Source organism: Hydractinia symbiolongicarpus, chromosome 4, assembly GCF_029227915.1.
Source record: "Hydractinia symbiolongicarpus strain clone_291-10 chromosome 4, HSymV2.1, whole genome shotgun sequence".
Lineage (NCBI taxonomy): Eukaryota > Metazoa > Cnidaria > Hydrozoa > Anthoathecata > Hydractiniidae > Hydractinia > Hydractinia symbiolongicarpus.
The window spans coordinates 13,054,252-13,081,795 of record NC_079878.1 but is presented as its reverse complement, the minus strand read 5'-3'; the positions used below and the strand labels follow the sequence as shown (position 1 = coordinate 13,081,795).

The 27,544-nt window shown below is 31.4% G+C and overlaps 2 protein-coding genes across 4 annotated transcripts; one reads left to right on the top strand and one right to left on the bottom strand.

Moving 5' to 3' along the window:
* LOC130641383 (uncharacterized) lies at positions 1–10,083 on the bottom strand. Of its 2 annotated transcripts, XM_057448163.1 has the most exons (9): positions 10,015–10,083; positions 6,433–6,614; positions 5,507–5,590; positions 4,401–4,511; positions 3,708–3,764; positions 3,146–3,440; positions 2,534–2,617; positions 2,051–2,164; positions 1–1,604 (listed from the first exon to the last, which is right to left on the bottom strand). In XM_057448163.1, exons 2-9 carry the CDS (start codon positions 6,496–6,498, stop codon positions 1,417–1,419), a joined length of 999 nt encoding a protein of 332 aa, XP_057304146.1. In that variant the 5' UTR covers positions 6,499–6,614; positions 10,015–10,083; the 3' UTR covers positions 1–1,416. The 2 variants fall into 2 exon arrangements, with proteins under 2 accessions (XP_057304146.1, XP_057304143.1); XM_057448160.1 differs by lacking the exon at positions 10,015–10,083 and having other exon boundaries at positions 6,433–7,147.
* Positions 10,084–12,703: 2,620 nt separating this feature from the next.
* Positions 12,704–26,844, top strand: LOC130641380 (uncharacterized). 2 transcript variants are annotated; one of them, XM_057448155.1, is made up of 12 exons: positions 12,704–12,840; positions 17,871–17,955; positions 19,225–19,353; positions 20,393–20,617; positions 20,972–21,202; positions 21,887–22,011; positions 22,804–22,987; positions 24,412–24,493; positions 24,576–24,817; positions 25,232–25,471; positions 25,895–26,039; positions 26,324–26,844. In XM_057448155.1, exons 2-12 carry the CDS (start codon positions 17,892–17,894, stop codon positions 26,469–26,471), a joined length of 1,815 nt encoding a protein of 604 aa, XP_057304138.1. In that variant the 5' UTR covers positions 12,704–12,840; positions 17,871–17,891; the 3' UTR covers positions 26,472–26,844. The 2 variants fall into 2 exon arrangements, with proteins under 2 accessions (XP_057304138.1, XP_057304137.1); XM_057448154.1 differs by lacking the exon at positions 12,704–12,840 and having other exon boundaries at positions 17,804–17,955.
* Positions 26,845–27,544: the final 700 nt, after the last annotated feature.

Here is a 27,544-nt window from a genome sequence, read left to right as displayed (position 1 = left end):
TCAAATGCATAACTTCGTTTCTTTTTTAAGCTTTTAAAATTTTACAAAATATAAGTTCAAAAATTCTTCAATCCTGCATACACAAATTCACTTCATAAAAAACAGAATATAATAAATAAGGGTTAAAATAACGTATTTAATAGATTTATAGTTAAGTAAAGAGAGGAATCTAGAATTCAACATTTCAAGTATTATTACATGCCACTGGACATATGCACTCAGATTGTTCCAAACTGATGTCATAACAGACCTTCAATATAATTACAATGGTTTTAGCTATACCATCTTCAACTAAAATGCTTTGGTATTTAAGTATAAATTGGTGTACTTTGCTTGCATCATACATACAGGCGTGGTCACTTTATTTTATAATTTGGTTGTAGATCCCCACATTTATGAGTATTTTTCAAGACGCGAAAGTTTTTTTACCACAAAAAAAAATAATCAAGAAACGGGGAAATCTCACAGTTAAGGATTTATTTCTTTTTTTAGTCATCAACTGCAATAACGTTTAGTGTTGTTTTCTAGTGCTACAAACTTTTCTCAGATGTCTCGATTTCTTGAAACTGTAATGAATGCAGACTTTTGATTACTAATAATAACAGAGAAAAAAAATAATTGCTATTTACGAAAGAATTCCCCTTGCTAATGAAGTAATTTTTGATTTTCGCGAAAGTTTTTGTTACGCAAAATTTGTCCCAAATCTCAATTTGCGAAAGTTTTTTGAACTGACAAAACCTTCTGCCAGCGAAAGTATAAAACACAATATTTATGAAACATAAGACAGATGATATAAAAATTTAACTTTTTACTACAAAACACTGGAGAATCTTCTTTCAACACGTCTTGTTTTAGGTCCTTTTTTCCTAAAAATTAGTTATGCTTTTGGAATTTAAAGTACAATATCTATACAGTAGACGCGAGTATCTTCATCAAAAAATAAAACAAAAACAAATGAAGCCCTATAGTAACATTTTCAGAGATTTTATGCAAATGCCGCGTCTTTTTATCTATTTAATATCCACAAAAATAATCCCATAACTGAAATCCTCAACATATTGAAATCATCATGTTTCTTTGAGAACTTGAGTTCATAATAGTCGACTGTAAAAAGACAATCGAAATAAATTAATTTTATAAAAAATACCAGCGGGCCACTATCATATTTATAGATATATTTTAGATAATGATATATTTTCCTTCGCCATATTTAGATATCGCTGAAATTTCAATAATTTCAACATCATATCACTCAACGATTACTTTTGTATCACTTCTGTAAATATCACAATAGGATAACTCTTCGAAAATTTCGTTTGACTCCATGAACTAGAAATATATCAACTTCGGTGAAGGAGAAGGTAGCAGCAACGTATATCTTTATTGACTTCTCTCTCCATAGGAGAGACTTTTAGATCACAATTTCCCGCCATTTGTGTGCATTTTCACATCGGGTGCGGAATTAACTATATGTCTTGAAAATCTACTTTTGGTTAAAGCTTTATTCTCTACGTCTCCAAAATTTTGAAGAAGGCTACCACAATCCTCTTTGAGTTTTAATAACGAACTCTTTGAGCGTTCATATGACTGTGTGGCTGGAATATCTACAGAAGAAAAATAGAAGATACTGACAAGAGCTATAAGAATTTCCAAAAAAAATATAGTGTAAGCATAGGATTAAACAAACAAGAAACTACAGATTAATAAACGCAACAGAAATCGTAGTTAAATTCTGCAAAAAGAATTGAATTTATCCTCTACATTTAACCTGTATATTTCATAAAATCAATAATTATAATTTTTCAGAGAGGCAGACTTGTCATTTTTTTGCCTGGCTCCATACACTTTGTAACAGTTTCAATCAAATAACATTAATTCAAGTAATTCTTTACAGAATCAACAACTACATCAGTTAGCTACTTAAGGTTAAAGATTACTGCCATATATAAGAATTCTGTTAGGTGTTAGAAAGATATTACAAAAGAAATCGCCTGTCCAAGTTAACCAGTGTTGTTTTAACTACATAACATTCAACCTTTTTTATACATACCTCTAAGCATTTCTGCAGATTTCACAAGTCTTGATATTTTATAAGAAGATGGTTTTAAACGACTTGAATAAGAAGGGTTATACTGACTTAGCGTTGGTTTTTCATAAATGTAGGCTGTATATAAAAAACAAAAATTAAAATTTAGTTAATAAAACTTCTACAAGGTTTGGTACATGTAGTATACATTAGTAGAGGAAAAGTGAAGGTAGTACTGACCCATAACGGGACCCTTGTAAATGCACACTTGAAAAAAGTCCCTCATTCTGGCCTAGCTTACCCTAAAAAACACTTTATCACGATATTTTAGATAAGAAAACAGACACTGTTAAATGATGTTGTTGTTTTTCAAAACTTAATCAGAAGTTACGTGTAGCTACCGTTATATAACAAACATCCACAAAAGCATTATCTAAGATTACCATTCAGAAGAACAAAACATGGCCAAATCAAAATACAAAAATTCTACAAAAAAGTGAAGCTTACATTGTGGTTTTTGCTGAGGTGTCGATTTAGGTTTTTTAATTGAGCTATCTTCACAATAAATTTTATACAATCGCTCGTCAAGATCTAAAAAAATGTTATTGATTACAATCTGTCTCATCTTACGCCGGGTAGGCTTACAAAGTTTTCGCAAATCTCGAACTTTACATCTACAAGTTTGCGTAGTGTCAAGGCCAGCGTATAATTTTGCTGCCACAAGAAGTTGTTGCCAACTCATGTTTTCGTTTTAACCCAGCTAAATGTTTAAAAAAATTTAAAAAATGAAAAAAATAAAAATTAGCACCCACTCCTGTAAAACATTGAAAATAACCAGCGCTCAGGGCGCTAATTCGATTCAAAACGGCATTGCTGTTGTCTTTCATAGATAATGCACTCATTAAAAACCTATAGGAATGTGAAATATTTTGCGAGAATGAACAATTGTGAATAAGATTATTAAGAATTTTCAGAAGCATAAATTTTGAAAATTTGCGAAACTCGCGAAAGTTTCAGGTTTTAAGGTTTATTTTATAGATTGTAGTCAAAGACATATTATATATGATTCATGCAATTTAGTGCCGGCGAAGGTTAACATCTTTAAGTTTTGTTACTTACATGGTTGGTTTTTTTCCAATTCTGTCAGTTCGAGATCAGTTTCGTTACAATGTCGTTCCTCATCGCTTAATGGTTTTCGTTCTAAAAATCTAGTCGTTTGATTATCTGGTGCACAAGATACAACCAAAACTGATCTGTCTGTATCTGTTGGTTCACTATCATGATGTACCAGAGCTTTATCTATAGTAACGTCTTCTTCATCATTTGTTATGGAGTCCCCTGATGTTGACCCTTCCGCGTGAGGTTGTGGAGGCTGACTCACTAGACTGTCCGTTATATGTCTTGGTTGACGCCCCTAGAAGACACACAATTAAATATATCGGCCAATGATTTTAGCTTATAAAGGAAATACAATAGGCTTTAAATTGAGACACAATCTCGTTTATACACATCACATCACAAGCATATATATACAATACGCTTGTGATACATTAAAACAGACACATGTACGGAATTGAAATAACACGGCATCGCAAAATACGAATCACGAATTAAAATTTCCGCACATGAAGCCAGATTTTTTTTTTTTTTTTTGATAATGACGTGGCTCATAATGTTTCACCTGTGAAGATAATTCAATAGCTTGAAACCATTGGTGTCGAGACAAAGTGGACTGAGTCTAAAATAAAATTAAAATTTTCCAGGTGTTTAAGCAATGTCACACATAAGCAAAAAAACACACAAACAGACTGTCATTTACTAATAAATTAAGTACAGTATGTTGAAAAATGTCGCCTAAATGATGTGCGCCTAATAGTTTGGATTTTTTTTTCATCGCCTGACGACTATTTGTACACCTTTCAGTTGATTAATTTTCGCGGAAACAAAATTTAGTGAAGATTAATTTTCGCGAATCAGTCATGCTGAGATATTTCGTAAAAAATATTTTTCGTGAATGAACCATTTAACGTTTTTTGCAAAAAGAATTATTCGTACACTTCTTTTTTTTGCAACGTGAATTTCGGCGAGTAAGTCATTTCTAGTCATTTCGTGAAGAATTATTTTCGCGAAATTAAAGATTCGAAAAAATAATCAATAATAGGATCTTTATGGTACAGTTTGTAATCTAAGGTGTGATTTCGTTCCATTTGTTTGTTACTCAAAATTCGTAGGTAATCCATTTAGTCATCCATTTTTGGACTCTGGAAACAATGGCTTATTTATATATAAACGATTTACCAATTTCTGCAAGCCTCTTTTATGAGTATTTATACATTTCAAAGTAGTGATTGCAAAACAAAAGTTTAAACCCAACCTTAACAAGATATCTTGCTTTCTGAGTAACAATATAAAACGGGAAACTGTAATTCTTCCTTTTAGCAGCAATGCATTTCGTGCTTCCTGTTAGTTCAATGCAACCTTGAAACTAAAAAAAATAATCGAAAACGCTAATATCTTCTACTTCTCCAAGCCAAACAAAGTGAGATCAGGGTTTAATAGTAGCACTATGCAGGAAAACATAACACTTTTGTTATTAAATAAGTATGCTGATAAACTAAGTTTGAGTTGTTTTTGCTAATGGCAACTAGTGGTTTTAAAAAACTTAATGAAAATGTGAGCAAATAGCCATATTACTAAGTGGCAGGTTTTTTAATATTTTTTTTTTTAATAAATGGACCTCAAAAATTCGAAAAAAAAACACGTGTCACGTGTTACGTAGATGCAAACAAAAAGAACCTAAAACTTGAAATAATGGTATTGCATGTAAATTTAAAATAAGTAAATGAGAGGAAGAAGGTTGTAATTTTACGTCACATTTCTTATGCATGCTTATCTCCTTTTTTAACTTTTTTAAAAAGAACCACTTAAGATTAAGACTGGCAATTTAAGCCACAAGTGTATCCAAATTTTATTAAAATGTACCTTTTCATGGAAAACAATATGCAGCCTTGAACATTATGCTGTGCGAACATCGCACGCCTCAAAATGATTGAAAGGTATTATGATGTGCTAAACTCGCACGCCAGCATTTTTCTTCCTGACGAGGCCTGATGCTTGTAGAAAATTATTGTAAAAAATGTTTTTACTATTTCAAAAACACCGATTCTATTTCATGAAGCAGAAAAGCACTTGGCATGGATTAATTGCTAAATAAAGATTCTTGGTTTGTATAAATTAAATTAGGCTAATAATAAAACGTGTTTTTGTAAACTGTTCTTACAGAGAAGAGTGATCGATGCAGAAAGATGGTAGATTAAATGCTTTGAACTTTCATTAAGTATAAGATAGGTGTATGTATCTTGTACAATAATTGTTATCAAAACAAACATAAAAACAATAAGATTCTAATAAAGTTTTTCAAACAGTCGCCAAAAAGTTAATGATAAACAATATAGTTTTTAAAAATGAACAGCGACTTACCGCATCTCTATATTCTTCCAGTTGTGGTCGATATTTATAAAATATTAAATACTTCTCACAGACAACAGCCCAATATTCAATCCACTAAAATGAGAGCAAGGGAAATTTTATTTTTTATAAATGGGAGGAATTAGTTCATGTGGTGACATTTAAATTGAATTTATTTTTAAAAATTCAGCTTAACTATTGACGAAAGTGTGAGAAAATATGCATAATTTTTTACACATGTACATAATTTTGCCATTAAATAATTTATTTGATAAATAATTTATTTATACCATAAAATCCAAGAATATGGTGTAGGAAAAAAGGTTCTTTTGTTTGAAGACCTTGCAAATTCTGTAGTGCAAAATTTTCTTGAAAAGAGAATAAAATTTTTCTCAATTTTTGTAATGAAGGTGAAAATGACAAAAACTGGTTGAAATAAAAGAATGGAAAGTTAAGTCTATATAATGCATAGAAAATCTCTTTCTATAAAAGATCAATTTTGTAAGCAAAGAAATCTGGTTCATATCACACACTTTTGGCTTTCAGACGACAATTTAGGAAAAATTATTAAAAAACCTCACACAAATCAATATTTTTAACCCTCTTTCATATTGCTCTGATAGGTTCAGATGTGGTTTATTTAAATATACATATTTATAACCATATAATTATACATAAAACAGATCTTTATTTAGTTTTGGGACATGGAAGAGTTTTCATTAGCTCTTTGGAGTTATGTGCTCATAGAATGGAATTCTTATTAGAAGGAGGCACAATTCAAGGTGCTGTTGAACCTGTTAAACATACTATTAACTATATATACCACCAGATACATAATTATATTTTTATTCAAATGTCTGAAAGCGACACTCTTGCCACAGAGTAAATAACGATAAATTTCAAAAAATACATGCAACATATGAAACTAAAATATTTACCTTTTTATCTCCTTCCTTTTTATGCAAATAATCTTCAAAGTATTTGACAGGCGAATTTTCTTCCATATTTTTAACCTTCACATTTTAATATCACCATATATCGTTTTGTATATAAACATATTCTTGTTAGTTAATTTCTTTGTTTTTTATTGTATTTAGCGAAAGCATCTATTTGTTTATAGCTAAAAGTAATATATACTTAAAATTTCTAGTTCATGTTTGATGATAGGCAGATGAAAAATGTGTGTGAATGACCTAAACTGTGGATATATTTATAACCGGTATATTCATCAACAGAAATTATGGTGTTTAAAATGTAAAATAGAGAAAAGTTTTTTGTCTTGAATAATTTATAAATCGTGGAACCTTATTATTGACTAACGCACATATAATATAATATCTGATGTGAACAATTTCTATACATTAAAATTGGAAGCCAAAAAACTGATCAACATATTAACGTTTTTATTTTATCAAACAGATTTTATTTTGTTAAGCTTTGTTTGTTAAGCTGTTGTTTAAATGACGTTTAAAGAAAATGTCAGTTATAAATTGAAATGGCATGAAATTGTACCCTTTTGGTATGTACCTCCAGACAATGATGAAATTACCTAGGTGCATTACCTCAAATATTACGCAACTGCATCAAATATTTTTTTTTACAAATAATAACAATTTCTAATGTCAGAGTAATTTTTAGATCAAGAGTCAGACAAGAAAATAAGATGAGTATCTTAAGAGATTCCTGCATTAAAATTGTCTATGTTGTGGAGATAAAAAGTTGTTTATCAAGTCATTTGGAATTTTTTAAAAATCTTTTTTCGTTCTCAAGTTATTCCAGATTCGAATATTTAAAATCTCAGAACTTCTAATGTCATAAGTACTTTTTTAAAAAAATGCTGACGTTACATTTCTATCATTAATTAAAGATGAGATCGCTTTTACCTACAAAACTTCACATATGTCAAAATACCATCAAGAGCATAAGTCCACAATGCCAAAAAGCTTTGATATTTTGTAAGTTTGAAAGATATTTAAATTATTTATATGCCTACTATTACTATCGTTATAGGCGAAATAAACAAAAGAGTGTGGAATCTCTGTTATTGCTGATATAGTTTGATTGAATGATTGTTGATATCACAGTCAAGATTTTTAATGTTATATTCTGCTGGAGACGGCCCTTGTTTGTATTGACTTGTGTGACTGTTGCTGTGGAAGACAGCTTCCATTGATATTGATTATTGTTTCCTGGTTTTTTAATATCGGTTGTATATTAAGACTTTTATGGTGAAACAGTTACAACAGAGACTGATAGTGGTATTCTATTGATCATTGGTAGCAGTGGAAAATGTCGAAATCAATACCACCCCTGGAGTTCCATGAACTGGACAGACTACAAGAAAGATATTAAGTTATGGCAAGCTTTGACAATGTTGGGTGCAGAAAAACAAGGACCCTGTTTATATCTGTCACTTAAAGGTAAAGCAAGAGAGGCAGCTCTGGAACTAGACATTGACAACATCAAAGGTGAAAATGGTGTTACCTTGACACTGGAAAGACTAGATAAATTGTACTTAGAAGATACAACTCAGACTGCGTACTTGGCCTATCAGAATTTTAAAACATTTAAAAGACCAGAGAATATGAAAATGAAGGACCACCTAGTGAATTTGAGCAGAGATTAAAGCAAAGATTAAAGGTTATAAAATGGAGTTACCAGACAGTGTTTGGCATATCGTTATTAAACTCAGCTAACCTAAGTGAACAGATGACGCTTTGTCATGCAACTATGACTGATCTGAAATTTGATAAAATGCTCGCAATGGTTAAACAGCTGAAAAGATTATTTGTGGATGCAATCACTTCAGCTGCAGTTCCAACATAAAGAAGAGCCTTTAATGACAGCAACGATGGTAATTCTGTGTATTACGGCGATTCCAGGCAACAAAATTGGTATCAAGGAAATTGGTATTGATGAAATGGCAGCAGAAGAGGGATCTACAATTAACAACAGAAGAAAGGAGGAAGTGATGACAAAGGAACTTTGAACCCATTGGATGGAGATGGAAATGTAACAAGATGCAGAATTTGTGATAGCAAATATCATTGGCAAAAATCAAGAACTGCACGTTTATAGAAACTCTTAAACGTGCAGTTCTTGATTCAGGATAGTTATGTTTGGAGAAGAATAAAAGTTAATAAAGACTACCTCAGGACATTATGCATTACCCTCACAAAGAAAAGGAAATTGATTAAAGACAGCCGTAAAGAAGAAGCTAAAACAGTTTTCTTCTGTTTAGGCCATCCCATCAGAGAAGGACAAGCTTCATGGTCACTTTGGTCACTGTCATGAGAGCAGGTTGATAAGGTTAAATAATTCTTCAAAAATTTGGAAGAATACAGACCAGATATCGAAGATAGTTAAGGAAGTGTCCGAAAATTGTGATGTTTACAAAAGATTAAGAGGGGAAAACCCAGACCGATAGTCAGAATACCTTTGGCTTCTGAATTAAATCAAATTGTTGCCATGGATTTGATCACCTATGAGCAAGACATCTGGATTTTAATTTAATCGATTTGTTCTCCAGGTATTTTGTGGCATACATGAGAAGATCCAAGAAACAAGATGTAATGATTGATGCGATTATGAAAATGTGGATAAGCTACTTTGGCCAACCAAGAAAGGTTTTAGCTGACAATGGTGAAGAATTTTTGAATAAAGATTATCAGGAATAATGTGAGATGTTTAATATTAAAGAAGCAAAAACCATAGCTGAAAGTCCTTGGTCAAATGATAAATGTGAACATCACAACAATGTCATCAAAGAAGCAGTCAGAAAAACAATGAAAGACTCAAATTGTAGTTTGGAAATGGCAGTTGTTTGGGCAGTAAGTGCAAAGAACTCCTTGAATAGGATACAGTCCAAATATGTTGGTGTTTGGGAAGAATACAAACTTTCCAAATGTACTGAACAATGAATTACCTTCCTTGGAGACCAGATTTTCAAGTGTTACTGTCACAAAAAATCTAAATGCAATGAATAATACTGGAAGAGCTTTCATTGAGTCAAAATCATCCGAGATGATTATTAGTTGAGGAGAGAATTAAAGAATTGAATTCAACCAATGACATCACAGCAATTAAAGTGATTAGCTTAACGTAACTGAAGAGTTTGTATTGTGTGTATTTTCTGCCAAATAGTGACTTCTTTTAATTGAAATACATTTGTCTTGTTAATAATGTGTTTTTCCTGGGAATTTTAAGCAATTAAATGGGGTTAAGCATGTTAATTGCAATTTTGTTAAATCACTTGCAACTTAGCTCTCCCAAAGATCATTAAACTAATTACGATAAACAAGATTAAAGGGCTTCCGACTTGCAAGAAAAGGTGTTGTACATGTGGAAGCTTACATTCGGACTGTACTGAAGTTATCCACACAGAAGGTGACATAAGTTATTTCCAGCCATCTCCAAGATATAAGGCTATTGACGTCAGTCTAATGCACAGACGTTTTGTGGTAAGGTCAAAAAGTTTTAACAAACAACACATAATTTTTACAGCTACATTTGCTACGTACTTATGTTAAGTGTTGAAGTTGTAGCTTCACACCTGTCGTGGACGACCAATGTCAGTCACTTCTTCCTCTTCTTCTACTCCATCTCTAAAGAGAGGAGGAAGAGGGTTAGATCGAACTACAGTGACTATACTGTTTTCTGAGGCTTCATTGCTATTCGTATTATTGAAAATTTTGCTAACGCCACCAGAGACGTGACAGAATATAATTTTTTTTAAAATTTGTATACCCATTGCCTTCATTAAGACCATAGATTATCATAGGTCAAGAAAATGTTTAAGTCAGGTTGTCAGTAGTTACTTGCAGGGTAAAAGTTAACTGACGTTACCACCTCGTTTCCAAGTTATTTGGCCTCAAGTTATATGCATTGAAATGGCTTCATTAATAAATTTAAGCTATTGACACTTAAGATAAAAACATTGTGGCTTCACGATAAAATACCAATATTAGGACCAACAATGAGTATGTTTATTATTTTTTATTGACAATATATTTCGGATAAACATTATCCATCCTCAGGTCTAAAAGCAAATAAATAATGTTAAAAAACAGTTAAAAACAAGTATAAAATTATTCAACATATCATACATAAACTATACCTCACACTACAACAAATCAAATTTACAAGAAAATCTAAAAACAAAACGAGTTTAGAAGAGAGTAAGGTAATTAAATTTTTATTACCAATGCTCTGCTTCTATATTCGTCTTTTGTATTTAAAACCGGTTTGATGTAATTGATCATTAACGCCTCAAGAGTCATTAAATGATAAACGTTCCGTGTTGATGAACATAAAATTGATACATTTTCCATTGTTAAAAGATTATTGCAATCGTCGAAATGCTTTCACACCGGACCAGTTCTTTTATGTTCGTTTGATTAAACGAGAATCCTGATGAAGAAAACGAGAAAGAAGAGTCTGAAGAGAAGATGATTTTCATTCAATATCGTGGGCGAGTTTCGGAGAAATTTGAAACTTCTATGGGAAAGTTGAATATTCCGTGTAAAATTATTTTCACATTGAAAAAGTTGAAAAGTTCTCTGCCTCCATTGAAACCTGTAATTGAAAAATGTTTCAAAAGTTGTTTGGTATACAAAATAGAATGTCCACGATGCAACTCGTGCTATGTCGGACAGACGAGCCGACATTTAATCAAACGACTTAAGGAACATAAAAGAACTGGTCCGGTGGGAAAGCATTTCGACGATTGCAATAATCTTTTAACAATGGAAAATGTATCAATTTTATGTTCATCAACACGGAACGTTTATCATTCAATGACTCTTGAGGCGTTAATGATCAATTACATCAAACCGGTTTTAAATACAAAAGACGAATATAGAAGCAGAGCATTGGTAATAAAAATTTAATTACCTTACTCTCTTCTAAACTTGTTTTGTTTTTAGATTTTCTTGTAAATTTGATTTGTTGTAGTGTGAGAGGTATAGTTTATGTATGATATGTTGAATAATTTTATACTTGTTTTTAACTGTTTTTTAACATTATTTATTTGCTTTTAGACCTGAGGATGGATAATGTTTATCCGAAATATATTGTCAATAAAAAATAATAAACATACTGATTGTTGGTCCTAATATTGGTATTGGCACTTAATTCATGTTTTTGACATTATGACATATAATTTGTGGGTTGAAATTTGAGACAAAAGTTTTTCGGCTGCATCAAAGGAAAACGAACACATGTTGAAATTGCCCCTAACAAACACACCGACACACTGTATTATAATTTAGATGACACAAAAAATTTGGAAAAATTTATAAATCAAAGTGTTGTAAGGTAATGTTTGTTACATGTTGGTACTAAAAGCTGCTGCTAGGAAATATATTTCTCATAGAAATATTATATACACAGACAAAGATTTAAAGAACATTTTGATAAAAAAATGACGTCATTTATGACCCGAAGGATGTTATTATATTGATGTCTATCCTGAAACAACTATAAATACCATATTCTAATTATGTGCCAAGGACATAAATATTTTGGTACAACGGATCTTTTTAACTTTATCGTTAAAATAAGAAACATTTTACGAATATGACAGCATTTTTGATTCTAATAATATCATTAAATTTTTTTTATATAGATGAAATCAATTTCTTTCCATTTGTGTAAACAGGTGGGCCGTCACAGCTGCAAACGCATTGGCCCGTTATTTATGTAAAGACAGGCAGGTCTGTCTGTCGTCCACTTTATTTAGATTCTTAAAGAAACACCCATGCATTTTAATATGACAAAAAATACAATAATTGCATTATGTAGTTAAGTTTATGACTCCTAGCCCCTTTACATTCTTCTGATTGACATTAGATTATATGCCTGTAATGTTCAAAAATAATGACAGAAGCGGCAAGAAGGCAAAGAACCAAATACCTAACTCACCAACATCAAGAAATATCCGAGAATATGGAGAAATTATTTATCATTTAGCTGTAGTATTTGGTGGACCCTGAGAAATGCAACTAAGCAAATATCAAAAGAAATAAAAGTAAAAAAGTAATTAAATGAAAACCTACAACTGCTACGATGGAAGCCATTACCGCCATATTTGTTTACGATTTGTTTATAATCTTTTAGTTATCCAAGTTTTCTTTGCAAAAACAATTCGTTCAAAACAAGGCAAGCGAGTCAAAAAGAATATGAGCAGATGGCGGTCCATATCCGATTTGCTTGCAAAAGTCATGGGGTGAAGGAAGAGGAAGAGATGAAACATTCTACCAGTCTACTCCGCTGTCTTTAAAGGAAGAATAGTTTATCTATTGGTCTTAACCCTTTAATCTTTATTACTGTGTTTTAAGACTTGCTAGGTATGGCAGAAACAGAATTTCAGTTTTTATATATCTTATTTTGTTATTATATATGGTATGGTAGCTTGTACTAAAATATAGCTATTTTTCTGCATTCCCCTATATTTTAAAAAACATATTTTAGCGTCAAGTACGTTTCCGTACTACATTTTGCACGGTGACTGACACAGTGCTTGTTTTCACTTCTCCTTGGCATAACAAAAATATTCCTTTCGATGTATAATAAATATATAAATAATTAAGAATCCATACCTGGATTATTCTGTACCCCCTATGGCGTTGTCAGATAATTCTTCACACGGAATGGAAGGGGGTACATTACAATTCAGGCATCCATACCTGAATTATTCTGTACCTTATATATAGCCAGTTATATTTACTTGATTACCTGATGTTGTGCTTGTAAACTAGCTGTTTTTAATTTGACCTATCGTTTGTGGGAACCTAATTGGGTTCGTGATTTCGCACAACTTGGTAAAGTGGTTCTAAAAATAAATTTAATTTGATGATGATGTCCAGCCAAGATTGCAAAAGTGGCCTGTTTATAAACAAGAACAGCCGAATTATTATGATTATGATTTTTTTTCCCCTGTTATGTTGTGGTGACCAGATTGTAAACACTGACATTATGCCTGGCCAGACAGGCTGCGATTAGCATTTTCTTTGAACTTTTGTGAATGAAACATTGATGATATTGTTACAGAATGATAGATTTCTTGCTTTTTTTTCTCTGCAGGATAAATCACAATTGAAAACTAGGCATAGCGAAAAAAAATCTTGACGTATTTCTAAATATAAACTCCTCTTGTGAGTACATTTCTAAATTTCACTAAAAGTAGATTTTCCGGATGGGTGGTTGACTCATTTTTATTTTTTGCAGGAATTGAATTCTGGGGATGACCTAAATTATTTGTTTTGTGGGAATTAAGTTTGGTGAAAAGTTTTAAACTTGCGAACCCCAAAATTGAGAGCTATGTTGTGAGTGATTTAACAATAAAACAATACTGTAAATATTTTCTCATAACTGGGAGAGTTTCATTGTTAAAACTTATTGAAAATATAATCCCCTTAGGTATTAGTGCAAGTAATAGAATTTTATTAATTTGATAACTATGCGAAATATTATAATAAATTGCGCAAAAAATTGTTTTAAGAAATGTTTTTTCGCATTATTTTTGTATATCTTCCAAACTTAGTTTGTTTTACAAAATGAATTTCTTAACATTCATTCTAACAAAGCATTACGCAAGAAAAAACTTGCATAAAACTATTGTTTCATGCGGTTTTTGTTTAAAAGACTTTTTAAAAAGAAAATTATCCTTTTGAACATTTCATTGCAATCTTTTTTTCTTAACTTAACAAAACTTTAGAAATAACTTCAGCAGCATAACTTTAAAATACAAGTCTTTGTGGATGAAAGTAACTTTCCATTTACTTTGATGCTCTTCCACCTCATTCTACCATGATTTAGTCAATGCAGATGCTAGGCATGCAACACCTTGTATGCTGAAAAGTGTTCAAGAAATGGCCCTACAACAGAGGGGAGTGTTGCGACAAGCATATTTTCTGTGTATTTTTACATTACGTACGCAGATAATAAATAATTTTTTTGTTGCAAAAAAAATTAATAATTGTCTCCCTTTAAAAGAACTGAATAAATTCGTTCTCTTGTTTAGCAAAATTAGTAGCTATGCAGCAAGAAGTTTTCTTGTGCTGTTTCGAAAATTATGCAGCAAGAATTATTCTTTGCTGTATCAAAAGTTATACAGAATATGGTGTTGTTTCGAAAGTTATACAGCAGGTTAAGATTGTTTCCTTTGGAAATTTATACTGAAGTTATTCTCCTTTCACTTATAACAAAAACTATAAAATTATATATATAAAAAATGTTAGTGTTGTTTTAATGTTTTTCGTGCAATAAAAAATCTATGTTCTACATGTGCAAATTTTTTTAAGGAATAGGCAAAAAATATGATATATGAGGTGTTACGACAAACATATTCTGCAATGTATTTTTTATATTTTTTTTTTCTATAAAGCGAACTATTTAAGCAATAGTCATCAGTATTACATTTTTGCTAGCAAACATATTTCACCATTATATAATCAAGGTTTGAATTAGCAATTCACAATTTGCGAAACGAGATGCCATTTTTGCGAATCACTTTGCGAAGAAAATGATAAAATTGTAAATCGAATATTTTTAAGTGGCGTTAGAAATGCTTTTTTAGATTGCATTTTAAAATTTTAAGAACGAAAAACGGCAATAGAAATGCTTTATTAGATTACGTTTTTATTATTATTATTATTAAACAATGTTTATACAGGATTTTTTACACTTCAGTAAAATGAACTACTGCTATCATTGTGTGCCCTGTCAGTAAAAATATATAAATGAAAGAAAAATATAATAAAATATAAATTATCTACTAAATAACCGCTCATGAGTTAGCTAACAAATGGGTATAAAATGCATGTACATACCAAGAAAAAAAGAAAAAAGAAAAATGTGAAACCAAATGCGCAATAGTTAGAAACAGAAGCTACTTAAATAATTACTAAAAACATATAAAACATATTTTAAAAGCAAATATTTACATAAAATGTTGATAAACTAATTTTTTGAACTGAAATAAGTTATTGCAACAACGTATTTTTAATGGTAAGTCAATGCTGCACCAAGATATTTGAAGGATCTTTTTCCGAACTCCAATTTTATACGTGGTAATTTCACTAACATATTTCGATTCCGTGTGTTAATTGAATGCTCATTGATAACAAAATAATTATTGAAATTTCCGCAGACAGTGCTCGTCAAACAGCTTTTTACCAAAACGCATGCCCATTTTTCATCTTTCCTTCAATACTCCCAATCATATTTTTTCCTCTAACTATTTGTCCGGGTCGATTTTCTATTGATTGTAACTTTTTTTGTTGGGTCATCGTTAATTTTAAATTTAAAAGAGAACTATACAATAAAATGGGTTCAATTACCATCTGATAGATTTTATATGCAGCTTTAAAACTCAGAAATGGTCGCATTTTTCTAAGAAGGTTCAATCTTCCGGCTGTTTTCTTATATTCTCCTTATATTATATTCTCAAAATTTTTCATTGGGTAATGAAGTTACATTTTTCCGACACACAGAGGACATCGGCCATGTACGTTCAATGAACACTCCACAACTGGAAGAAATTGTACAAAATATTGAAAATTTGTACCAACAAGGAACTCATCAAACAATTCCCTGTTGGAAAACCAAAAAATTTTATTGGAGAACTCAAAAAATTGATGGGTCATGTGGGAAAAGGTTGCTTGTCTTGTATTCCTCCGGGACAAGGGACAGAAGCCAATGAAGGCCTTCACCGCCTCTTAATTAGAAGCATGCTATGATGGACATCTTCTAAATCACCACAATTAGCTGAAGCAGTATTATAATGTGATATTTCACAATCAAAAATTGCAGTACAATAGGCATATTTGCAATACTAAGGTATCACTATCTTCAGTTGTTAAGTGTGGCAAGAAGAAAAGTGATATCCCTCAATTGCCATCAAATGGACCGTCATCATCAAGAATAAAGAGATTGTGTATGATTCTAGAGCATAAAAATCTAGTGAGATATTATGAGAAAAAAGTAATGAATGTGTGTGTTTGAAAAGGTTTTATTCTGCTTACTTTTTTCTTGATGACACATGAAATTCATCATCCATCTACTACAGGCTAATACACTCTACTACTGAGAATTACACTCTACTACAATATACTACACTACTACAGAGAAATACACTCTACTACAGGCTACAACGCTCTATTACAGAGAAATACGTTTTACTACATTCTACTACAGGCTACTACACTCTACTATGCTCTAATGCACTCCACGACAGGCTATTACGCTTATTACAGCCTATTACACTTTAATACTGAGAAACACGCTCTACTACGTTCTACTACAGGCTACTACACTTTACTGCAGGCTTCTATGCTGTACTTCAGTCTACTACAAGGAAATACGCTCTACTACAATCTACTACAGAGAAATACGTTCTACTATGGCCTGCTACAGAAAATAACGTATTACTAAGCATCACTACGAAAAATTACTACATTTTAACAGGGAAAGGAAGGGCCTGCTACACTGTACAACAGACATTGATGCGCCTCACTAAAGTCTGCTACAGAAAAATATGCTCCATGCTACACTGTAGTTTAAAGTCTAGGCTATTGTGTGCTAAAAGTGGGGCATATGGAGAATGAGTATCTCCACAAGGTTTGGCAAAGTACATAGGATCATTGAGACCATGGTATAACCTATGCAAAAACTTATATAAACCTGGAATTAATATAAACAGCTGGAGTGATTAAGTGGAAATATTTAGCCTATTCAGCTGATTATATTATACTATATAATGTTTTATTTTAGATGAAACATACAAAATTAAATTTAAAATGTCCTATTCGATATGGATAATTGTTTAACAAGTAATGTAAAACTAAATAAAACACTTGATCTGCAACATGGAGAAGTGATGGAAAATCTTATTTACTGATTTTACTTCATTATCGTTTTGTTATTTTGTTATTTTCCCATCTCACATCAATCACGGTGTTTAGCAGTTGTCTTGACAGGTACAAAGATAAAAAATAGAAAAAAAAACTAATTTCACAACCTCTTTGTTATAGAAAAGAGAAAAGAGACAACTCTAGTTGTAAATATTGCTTTACAATATTTTTCTGACTTAGACGTGTGTATTATATCGTTATATATGGATAAATAAGAAGTGAGGATATTATATATTTATGAGTAGACTATAATTTTTTAAAACTTAAATTCTTTTTATGTTTTAAGTGTTTTTGCATATAAAAAAATTTACATTTTTTCATTTTTTCTCAAGAGTATTCTCAAACAAAACCATCAATTGAAGCAGGTGTAAAGGCTCTTTTTAACATAATAAATATGCTATCACTAAATGCCTGTGGCATAAGAAATATGTTATTGCTGTTATGTTGAATTGAATTATTTTTAGACTGTATATAGATTTGTTGCAATGCTTTCCATGTTTGTTTGGTTGTGTGCATCAGTAACTCCGGTTTTGTTGGAAAATCATGTTGGTAAGAGAAAATATCTGTTTATGTTTAATTCCTGTCAACTCAGAAAAAAAACACAGCCTTCTAATTCGACTTATTTCACGTTGGTAACTGTGACATGTAATTTGCCTGCCCCATGTTGTCAAAATTATGTTTCCTGTTGGCAACATATATTTTGGTTTTCAAATTGCACACCCCCATACATCAACCAGTAGTTAAAATGAGAGAAAAAATAAAAGCAAAACTTTTGTAATTTCAAGTTGCCCAACTATAAAAAGAAAATATGAATTAGAAAAGCTGAAACAACAAAAGTACAAGTTTGACTGTAATTAAAGCTCGCAAAGGATGTGGATGTGCCATAATTTAGCAATTTTTGTTCTAAACAAAGTGTTGACAGATACAACTTCTAAACAAAGTGTTGACAAAGACAGCTTCTAAGTTAACTGTCAACAAAGGCAACAACAAACTACCAACAAGTACAGCTTATAATAGATAAAGTCATAAATAGCAAAGTAATACTTTAGAATACCAGCATAACCTAAATATGCACAACTTACCCCCTCTTACCCTGCCTTTTAAACCATAGAAACACAAATAAATATATAAATGTCTATATTGTCTTATTTCAGTTGGTAGAAAAAATTTAACTGGCAAATCTGATTAACTATTTTGACGGTTTTTAAGTCAGTTTTTGAAAAGTTTTACACTTTACATACCAAATGTAAATTTTTTGACACATTTTAACAGATTGAAGGAGAAGTAATTTTTTATTGCAATTTCTTTCTTTCCTCTATTTTGTCGAAATGTGACACAATAATCACTGTTGTGTCATTGAGACTTTTTTGTGTCATTGACCTTCTTTTTATAATGCCAAAAATAAGTTTTGTTGGTAACTTTAGAGAAAAATAGCAAATTTTTTAAACATTTTTTTTTTTGAAAAAATGTACAATTTGATCCTGTGCTTTTTGTGAAGAAAAATATATATGAGTTATCAAAGTGTGAAAAAGGGTGTATTTTTCTAGTTCTGATTTTTTCTCCTATTTTAAATTTCCTTATAATATATAAAATGCATCATTCTGTGGACCAATTACTCTTTTTTTCAGAAGATATATACTTTCTAAAGAAAAAATATCTAGTAATTTTGAAATGTTTTAAATCTACTGTGTGTCAAAAGGGATTACTGTATCTTTAGAGAACAAAAAAAATATTGAACTTTGTTTTTAATTTGTGTAAAAACTGTTTACGGCTTGTGCTGTTGTATTTTTTAGCGATTGTCTTTTTTTGCCTTATTAGGTCACATGCTTCCTCTTGGTAAACAGAGAATTCCAGAAAGTCTGTCTATAGCATCACTTCAATTTAGTCCAGGCGGAAGTGATTTCTACAAACGATATATTCTTCAGTATTCTCCTGTTCTCCTTAAAGGTATGATTTATTTTTCAGATATACAATAGAGAACTGTGTGCAATAACATTTTGTAAGTACTTTTGTATAAGATCCTCTTATAAATGTCTTTGCTAAACCAACATTGATCTCAATTTGGGGTTTTAAAAAACTTAGGAGGCAAATGAGTACCATAATTAGTTTAACTCTGTAATAACTGATCTAAAGTCACTAACTCTTTCTTTCTCAGTGGTCTTTTTATCCAATACTCTTCTTTATGTACTTTCTGATGCAGACCAACACCTTTCTAACAATCAATGTCTTACTTTATAACTTTTTAACAATCTAGTTATTCTTCATACCAACACTAATTTTGAACCAACTTTTCATCTTTCTCTATATTTACAAGGACCAGTGATATTGTTTTACTCTTGTGTTATCTACAGGGTTTACATTTGCAAGTTGCTATTCGTAATTTGCAAATCGAAATGCTGTCTTAGGGATTTAATTGTAAATCCCATTTTTTCATCAATTGTTTGTATTTCATGTCTATATTGGTTGTTGCAACGAAATAACCATTAACACAAGAGATCAATGACAAGTGGGCTACAATCCTTCCCAAACACAGCTGCAATGAGGTTTTTTCTACAAGCAGCACATTTTTTCGAACCCAACTTTGTATTTCTAATTCGAACCCTAATCTATATGGAAAATGTCAAAATGTCAAAATTTATATCTAGATCAAAATCTATGCGGCGTAATTAAATTGACAGTAACAACCTTCAAAAATACAATCTGGATTATTAAGCTAGTTAAAAGATTATTAAAATTGCTGACGTGGAATGCTTTTTCTTTGTCTGTTTTGTTTTCATAAGACATTGCCGAGTACCAACGTAAATTAGGAAGGCTGAGCTCTAAGCAGTAATGCAAACAATAAAGCTATACGCTGATAAAAAGTTTTTTCTCGACATATAATTTAAGTTATATCTCGTTTTGTCTAATCATTTACTGTGCTTGTCATTTTTACAGGTTTTTTTTCAAAAAGTTTGTTATAAAATCTTTATTAATTTTTACTTCTTAGGAGTTTCACGTCATTGGCCCATCAATGGAAAATGGCACAACTTAAGTTATGTCTATGAAATATTTACCCATGAAAAATTGCCAGTGCTGGATAGTCCGCATGAGAAACTATTTGGAAAAATTATTGAGTTTAAGCATCAAGTAAATACAATTATTCCAAACGATAGCAAATTACTGCAAGGGGTGTACCTGCCACTGGTATTACAATGTAATGAATTAGCGAAAAGTAAGTCTCCACATCATATTCATAATCGAATAAATTCTATTGTACCTTCATTATCGTCTAAGTGAACCTTAATATTAGAGAAACTGTAAGCAAATTTAGTAACATGTACTCTTTTCTAACTTTGGACAATGATTGCATAAATGAAACGATTTTAGTGTTTACTCAACATTACTTTATTTATTGAATGTTTATTCTTGACAAAGACATTCGAAGGGACTGGATTAAAGCCATTTAATTTTCATAAGAACTTTCTTTTCCAAAAAAATTAGTGAAATAGCGGAATAGAAGCAAATATTTATCATAGTCGATGTTATCATTTTCAGTTTTATTAATTTTCTGTTTGACACCTTTTAGAAATTTCTTCAGTTCGTTTACACATGAATAATGATCCTAGCCAACACATCAAGTTTGCTAGTTCCGATATTCTTCTGGCTTCGTTTGCAACATCACAATATGTTTTGCTGTTTGCTACGAATAATTCGTTGAGTGGAGAGAATCTCAAGTCAGTTGACACTGCACATGTGGATGTGAATAAGTATCCAGAAATTTTGGATGTGCCTTATCAAGTTATCGATTTACAGCCAGGTATGTATCAATAAAATGTTGTTTTTAATGTAAGCACCACCAACATTTTTCAGGAGAATAAAATTCAAAAGAAATTATTGACCAAAAGAATATTTTCTCTATTTGAGTTCGAGAGTGAGTAGAAAAGTTCTTACACAAAATTAAAAAATTAAAAACACATTTATTTTTTCTCTCAGAAAATAGTGGTTGTAAAATTAGCCCTAAAAGTCATTTTCATTTGATTTTCATTCGATTTTTCATTCATTTCATAGATTTAACAGATGCAAGTACCTTTTTTAATATTTTGTCTTGAGCTCAGGAGTATTTAGTAAACTTAAACTCTTGTTTTGATCACAGAATTTATGTCCAGGAATTGTTGTGCAATGAATCAGAGCTAAACGAGTACAACAAATATATATGCAACTTTGAATTATTGTTTTTTATGCTCAAAATAATTTTCTCAAGCTTGTTGTGTTTTGTTGGTTATTTTTTTTGCATTGTACAAACCTTTTTCACTTTTCGTTTCATGGATGTGTGAGGGAATACTAAATTCCAGGCATGTAACTGGGCACATACTTTAGACTTTACCATCTTGTATTATCAACATAATCAGTCAATTTGCTTAAATTTGACGCTTTATTTCTAAATAGACTTATGTATATCAAAAATTGTTATATATTTTCTACGTATTTTTTTATTGTTTAGGAGATATTTTCTACATTCCTGCATACTTATGGTATCACGTGATGTCAACAGAAGGGATTAATTATGTTAAAATTGAATTTGACGTATTCTCGTATGAATTTAAACATGACATACCGTACTTAAAGGTATAATGTCGATCCTTTGTTATTCCAATGCCTAGAAGCGGTTTGTTGTATACAACAATTGATTTTACCCCTGAAAGTTAAAAGGGAGGGTTATTTAATACTCTTATAAGCCTAGGGCTTGAATTGGAGAACCCATAAACCTAAAGGAAAGCCGTCCTAGAACTCCTAGTATAAAAATAAAGGTTAAAAAGCAGTATGAAGATGTGTGATGTGTATTTAAGTACGAGTATGATTAGATGAAAATAGATTTTTTTATTACAATTGCACATGCTCAGTATGTATTGGTTTAGGCATGGTATCCTGTCGACTGGCAATTTTTTTAGCAAGGATACCCTTTAACCAACACTTTTAAATTGTGTAGATTGTATTGAAAAAAACGTTAATGATAGCTGAAGTTAGGATTATGAAAGTTATAGTCCCCTTTGTTTATAATTGGTCCAAAAACTTTAAGCAACCCCATTTTTTCAAGTGCACTGAATTGATGATAGGACCAAATTGGTTTCTTTCAAGGTGTCATATTTATTTTAAGAAATAAAAGTAAAAAGTTATTTTAGTTCGAGTATATTTTAAAACATTTTTAAAATAATTTGAAATTAGTTGTAGTAACTATGGTTCGCAAAAATTTAACCGCAAAACTGTGTACGTTTAAGTCACAAAAAAACGATTTCGCGGAATTTATTGTAGAAAACAATGTTAAATTTACAGCAATTAAATAGAATTAAACATTAGAAAAGTTTTACCTCTACGAATTAGTGCTTTGTTCGGTTGTTTACTGTACCTGTTTGTTTTTAGGCGCTTTCACATTATAAAGAATTTCTTTCAAATCAACCAAAGCAGATACCTTGTAGCCACACAGATGTGACGATGAAAGATGCCCTCACCATTGATTTTGATGATGAGGAAGCCATTTTGCATTTACGAATACCGAAGCGGAACAAAAGACCTGATGATGTTGTATTAGCCAGTGGGTATAAAAGTAGGTTATCTTATTACATTACCTTAAAAACCAAATAAGACATAATATAACATATATAATATAATATAATATATGATATAACTATTATGCTTGGAATTGGATCCAACCACCCATTGATTTAGAATGTATTACTAGTCGATAAAGCCCATGGAAAAATCCACTGAGGCAGAATAAAATTGAAAAATAAACGTCATATGAATTTTGATGACGTAAGCAACCCATCCACAAAAAAAAATAGAACCTTGTTTTCGCGTTGTGCAGAACTTAAACTGCTGATCAAGAACATGTATATGATCATGTGCTTTTGATGAGCGGTTAATGAGATATATGGTTTAGAAAATTTGCTGATGTCAGCAATGGCCCGTCAAAACTTAAAATTTTTTTTTTAGTAATTTGTATACCTGTTGCCTTTATCGTATAGATCTTGAAACGCTGATCAAGAAAATGTATAGGATTATGTACTTTTGACAAACGGTTGGAGAGATATTAAGGTTTGAAGGTTTTTTGATGACGTCATTAACCCGTCCATTCCGAAACGGATTTGGGTACCCAGGTTTGGGAAACTTGCCCAGATTGGTCCTAGGTGGTCCCTAGTTACCCACGCATTTTTCGGCAACATCAAAGGAAAATGAACACATCTGTTACAGAGACACAGAACTGGGGTATTATTATATAGACTAGTCGATGGCCCGTGGAAAAATCCAAGGGTTCGCCCGTCCTTTATATTTACCCTTCGCAACAAAGTGGATAAAAATATATCGCATTTGATATTTGTGTTTCCGCAACATCATTTTCTAACTCAGCGGGGGGTCCGCGCAGAGACAGACAGACGACGGCTATTATTAAAGAGACTAGTCGTTAGCCCGTGGAAAAATCCACGGGTTCGCCCGTCCTTCATATTTACCCGTCGCAACAAAGTGGATAAAAATATATCGCATTTGATATTCGTGTTTCCGTAACATCATTTTCTAAATTGGCGGGGGGTCCGCGCAGAGACAGACAGACGACGGCTATTATTATAGAGATATTGATGTTATAATAGTAATATTGACGTCGCGCTGTAACATCAGATACTTTAACATATTAGACATGCATTTTTCGGTAACATCAAAGAAATTTGGACACATCCACTTTGCCTGTTACAGACAGACACACCCACAAGACACAGTCTCTGTATTATTATAGAGAAGAAATTCGCAAAATCAAATCCTCGCAAAACTTTTGAATTCTCATAATTTTTGAGATCCACACAGCAAAATTTATAAATAAGCTACCAGTCATATATTGTGATTTGTAACAAAAATAAATCCACTGAAAAATAGACTCCACGCAAAAGTTTATTGTTTATAAAACAATGTATTTGATTCCATGTTAAAGCATCCGTGACGTGCACTGTATTTAATGCATGTACTTTTCTACCACAGTGCCAGTTCTTGGATTTGGGACAGCTCTATTAAATGAGTCAACGTACGAAACTGTAAAATATGCACTCACTATCGGATACAGGTATGTAAGTACAATGCTAAACCAAACAATCTGTGTATACAAAAAAAAACGCAGGGAGTTGTGATTTTTTTTGTTTCTACAGGATGTTTGATACTGCGTATGGTTATCCACACGGTGAGGAAGGTGTTGGAAAGGCACTCAGTGAAAGTGGCATACCACGTGAACAAGTGTTTATTGTTACCAAGTTACATCCGAAGTTTTTAGGATACAACGAAACAATCTTGGCTATAGAAGAATCTCTAAAGAACTTAAATACTTCTTATATCGATTTGTTTTTAATTCACTCAATTGAATGCGACGATTTTCTTCTGACGTGCGATGAGGGTAAGTTTTAAAGGGCTTGTCTTTATAGATTTAAACGCCCAATAAACGCTCATGATAAACTCGATTCCTTTTATATTATTCTTTCATTGTAAAGTAACAAACCTTCGGAGTTTTTGCACATCAAGATTTTTGATCGTTAAGTCGCAAATAATCATGACATGTACAATAAATTCATCTTCAGTAGCCTTTTACCAAATTCGCCATCGTTGCATTTACATGAAGCCTACACATCGTGGTTGTGCAAACTGCACATGCGTAATATGTTTTTGGACATGCGCAAATCAACCCTGAAAGAAGTTTTATTTTGCCTAAAACACCTGTATCTGGAAATTTTGTTAAAATTAGAATTTAAAACCGATATAACTTGGTAATGTATGTAAATCGTGTAAAAAACTTGTTAAATATGTTTTCAAGGTGAACCCCATGGCACGTGGAAAGAATCATGGCGCGCGATGGAACATATGAAGAATCGTGGCAAAATTCGAAGTTTGGGTGTCAGTAATTTTTACCAGAAAAATATCATCGAGCTGTTAAATTGGTCGGTCGAACCTGTTTCAGTTGTACAAAACTGGTTTGATCCTTATAACCAAGATGTTGGAACAAGGAAGATATGTGATGAATATAATATCAGATATATGGGTTTTTCCACGTTAGGTAATGCCGTTATTATTTGCACTATATTTGCTTGAAATTATTAAATTTTACTCACCTTAACTCCCATTGAAAACTTTTTTTTTATTTATACTTCTTTTTTTTGGGATGTGAGAGTGTGTTTTCTGGTTTTTTTTTGGTTTTTTTTAATCTCTTTAAATCTTTGGATACAACTTTTTGATGTTGAAAGGGTAAATCTGTGCATAATTACATAAATAAAAAGGCAAAAAGTAAAGTAAAGTTTATTTAACCCTTTTATGGCCAAGAGCGCCATTTGACCCACCACGGTATGAAAACGGTGGGGACCTTCTATGTAAAGTTTACAAAATGTTCCTTCAAATAACACCACAGACTCGCGAACTTGCGTGCTAAAACTTATTAACTTGTATATAGATGTGATAACAGAAGTTTAAATAACTTATTTAGGTTCGCGTTGGAAATTATTTGGTTTGTCGTATAATCCTGTGCTGGAATCTGAATTAATCACAGCCATTGCTGGCCATTATGATTACGTCATTTCACATGTTGTGCTGAGATGGGCCATCCATGTTAACGTTACAGTCATACCACGGTTGGTTCTGTATATTGTTATAAATTGTGTTGCAAATTCTTGGATTATTCGAATTGCGAATTTCGAGACAACAGTCTTGAAAATTTGAATTTGCAAAAGTTGAAAATATTTTATTATATTCACGAGAGTTTATCTAAGCTAATATTTTTGTCATAGATATTCGAGCGTTTCTTTGATGTTACCATTGACGAAAGTTTTTTTCTTATGATAATATTCTGTATTATTTTTTAATTTGTATTTTTTTGTAAAAAATTCCTCAACATGCTTTTGTTATTGTCTTTTAGTTCAATAAATTATAATCACATCGCGCAAAATTTCCGTTCACTGGATATAAAACTGCACCAATCAGATATCGAGAGTTTAAACGAGCTAAATGATTGGATGGAGGAACTACAGAACAGTGAAGACGAATTGACGGAGGAGGTGAAATAAATACACAACAATTTCTGTTTCTATGTTTTGTTTTTTAAACTTTCGTGTCTTTTTACGTCTTATAGCACCCTTGTATTTTCTTTGTCTGTGTGCTGGCAGACCTTGAAGTATAGCAGAAAATTTCAAATCTTGCTAAAGTTGGTTTTGTATGAAAGGAATTTAAATGTTCTCTTAGGACTAAAAGTTTAATAATTATGCGAATTAATAAATATGCACATTCAAACTATTAATAAATAGCTGAAAACATATCCCACGTACTTTGATAAAATTATTACGTGTATCCAATGCATGCTTAACTTGTTTTTAAGAGAGAAGTCAGTTTTAAATAAAGGTCTTGAAAATCATGGGGAAAACCCTTAAAACTTGAAATTGGCAGACACTCTATGCAGGAAAAACGTGGGCAATGAAATGGAAATAAGAAATATGTTAAAACATGTTATGTTTTTTTGGTTTTTTTTATTCATATTTTTTTTGTATCTGAGTAAAATAGAATGTATAGGGTTAAAAGAGATTCGTATTTTGTAGTTTTTTATTTATTTTTTATTTTTTATTTATTTATGTGGATATAATATATACGTTGAGAAATTGCGTGCCTGTCAAAGTTACCTTATAAAAAAATTTCCATTCTTTTTATTTTAAGCGACAAATTTCCCTAAACAATTTTTTCAACAAATACACAAGAGTTAGGAAATGTTTTTTTCAGTTTTAATTGTATGTTTTTGTAATAAAAGGATTTGCTTCAATCCTTCCAAGAACATCAATTCGTAAAGGAGACTTTTGCGAATTTTCCTATTCGAGAAGTTTATGTTCGAAAAGTTTCTGCACTTAAAGAAGTCTTGAAATGCAAAGTAAATATAAAGTAAAAAAGCATGTAAAGAATATTCAATCTTTTTGTTTTGAAGTAAAATTCAGAAAAACTGATGATTTTGCGAACATGCGATAAAAGTACTTGGTTTTGTAAGTAATACTTTAAACTATGGTTGACAGACAACTATTTTCTTCCCAAAACGTAACTTTGTCATGTGTGAAGTTTTTCTGTCATTTTCCTGATCGTTTGTATTCTATGTTTTTTT

What these genes read in the sequence shown, in the direction of transcription:
- LOC130641383 (XM_057448163.1), bottom strand. Translation starts at nt 6,498, where the DNA reads ATGGAAGAAAATTCGCCTGTCAAATACTTTGAAGATTATTTGCATAAA. An exon ending in ATTGGAAAAAAACCAACCAT is followed by an intron (nt 2,618 to 3,145) that starts GTAAGTAACAAA and finishes ACATTTTTTTAG; the next exon opens with ATCTTGACGAGCGATTGTAT. An exon ending in ATCTGCAGAAATGCTTAGAG is followed by an intron (nt 1,605 to 2,050) that starts GTATGTATAAAA and finishes TTTCTTCTGTAG; the next exon opens with ATATTCCAGCCACACAGTCA.
- LOC130641380 (XM_057448155.1), top strand. Translation starts at nt 17,892, where the DNA reads ATGCTTTCCATGTTTGTTTGGTTGTGTGCATCAGTAACTCCGGTTTTG. An exon ending in GCACTCACTATCGGATACAG is followed by an intron (nt 24,494 to 24,575) that starts GTATGTAAGTAC and finishes TTGTTTCTACAG; the next exon opens with GATGTTTGATACTGCGTATG. An exon ending in TCTTCTGACGTGCGATGAGG is followed by an intron (nt 24,818 to 25,231) that starts GTAAGTTTTAAA and finishes TATGTTTTCAAG; the next exon opens with GTGAACCCCATGGCACGTGG.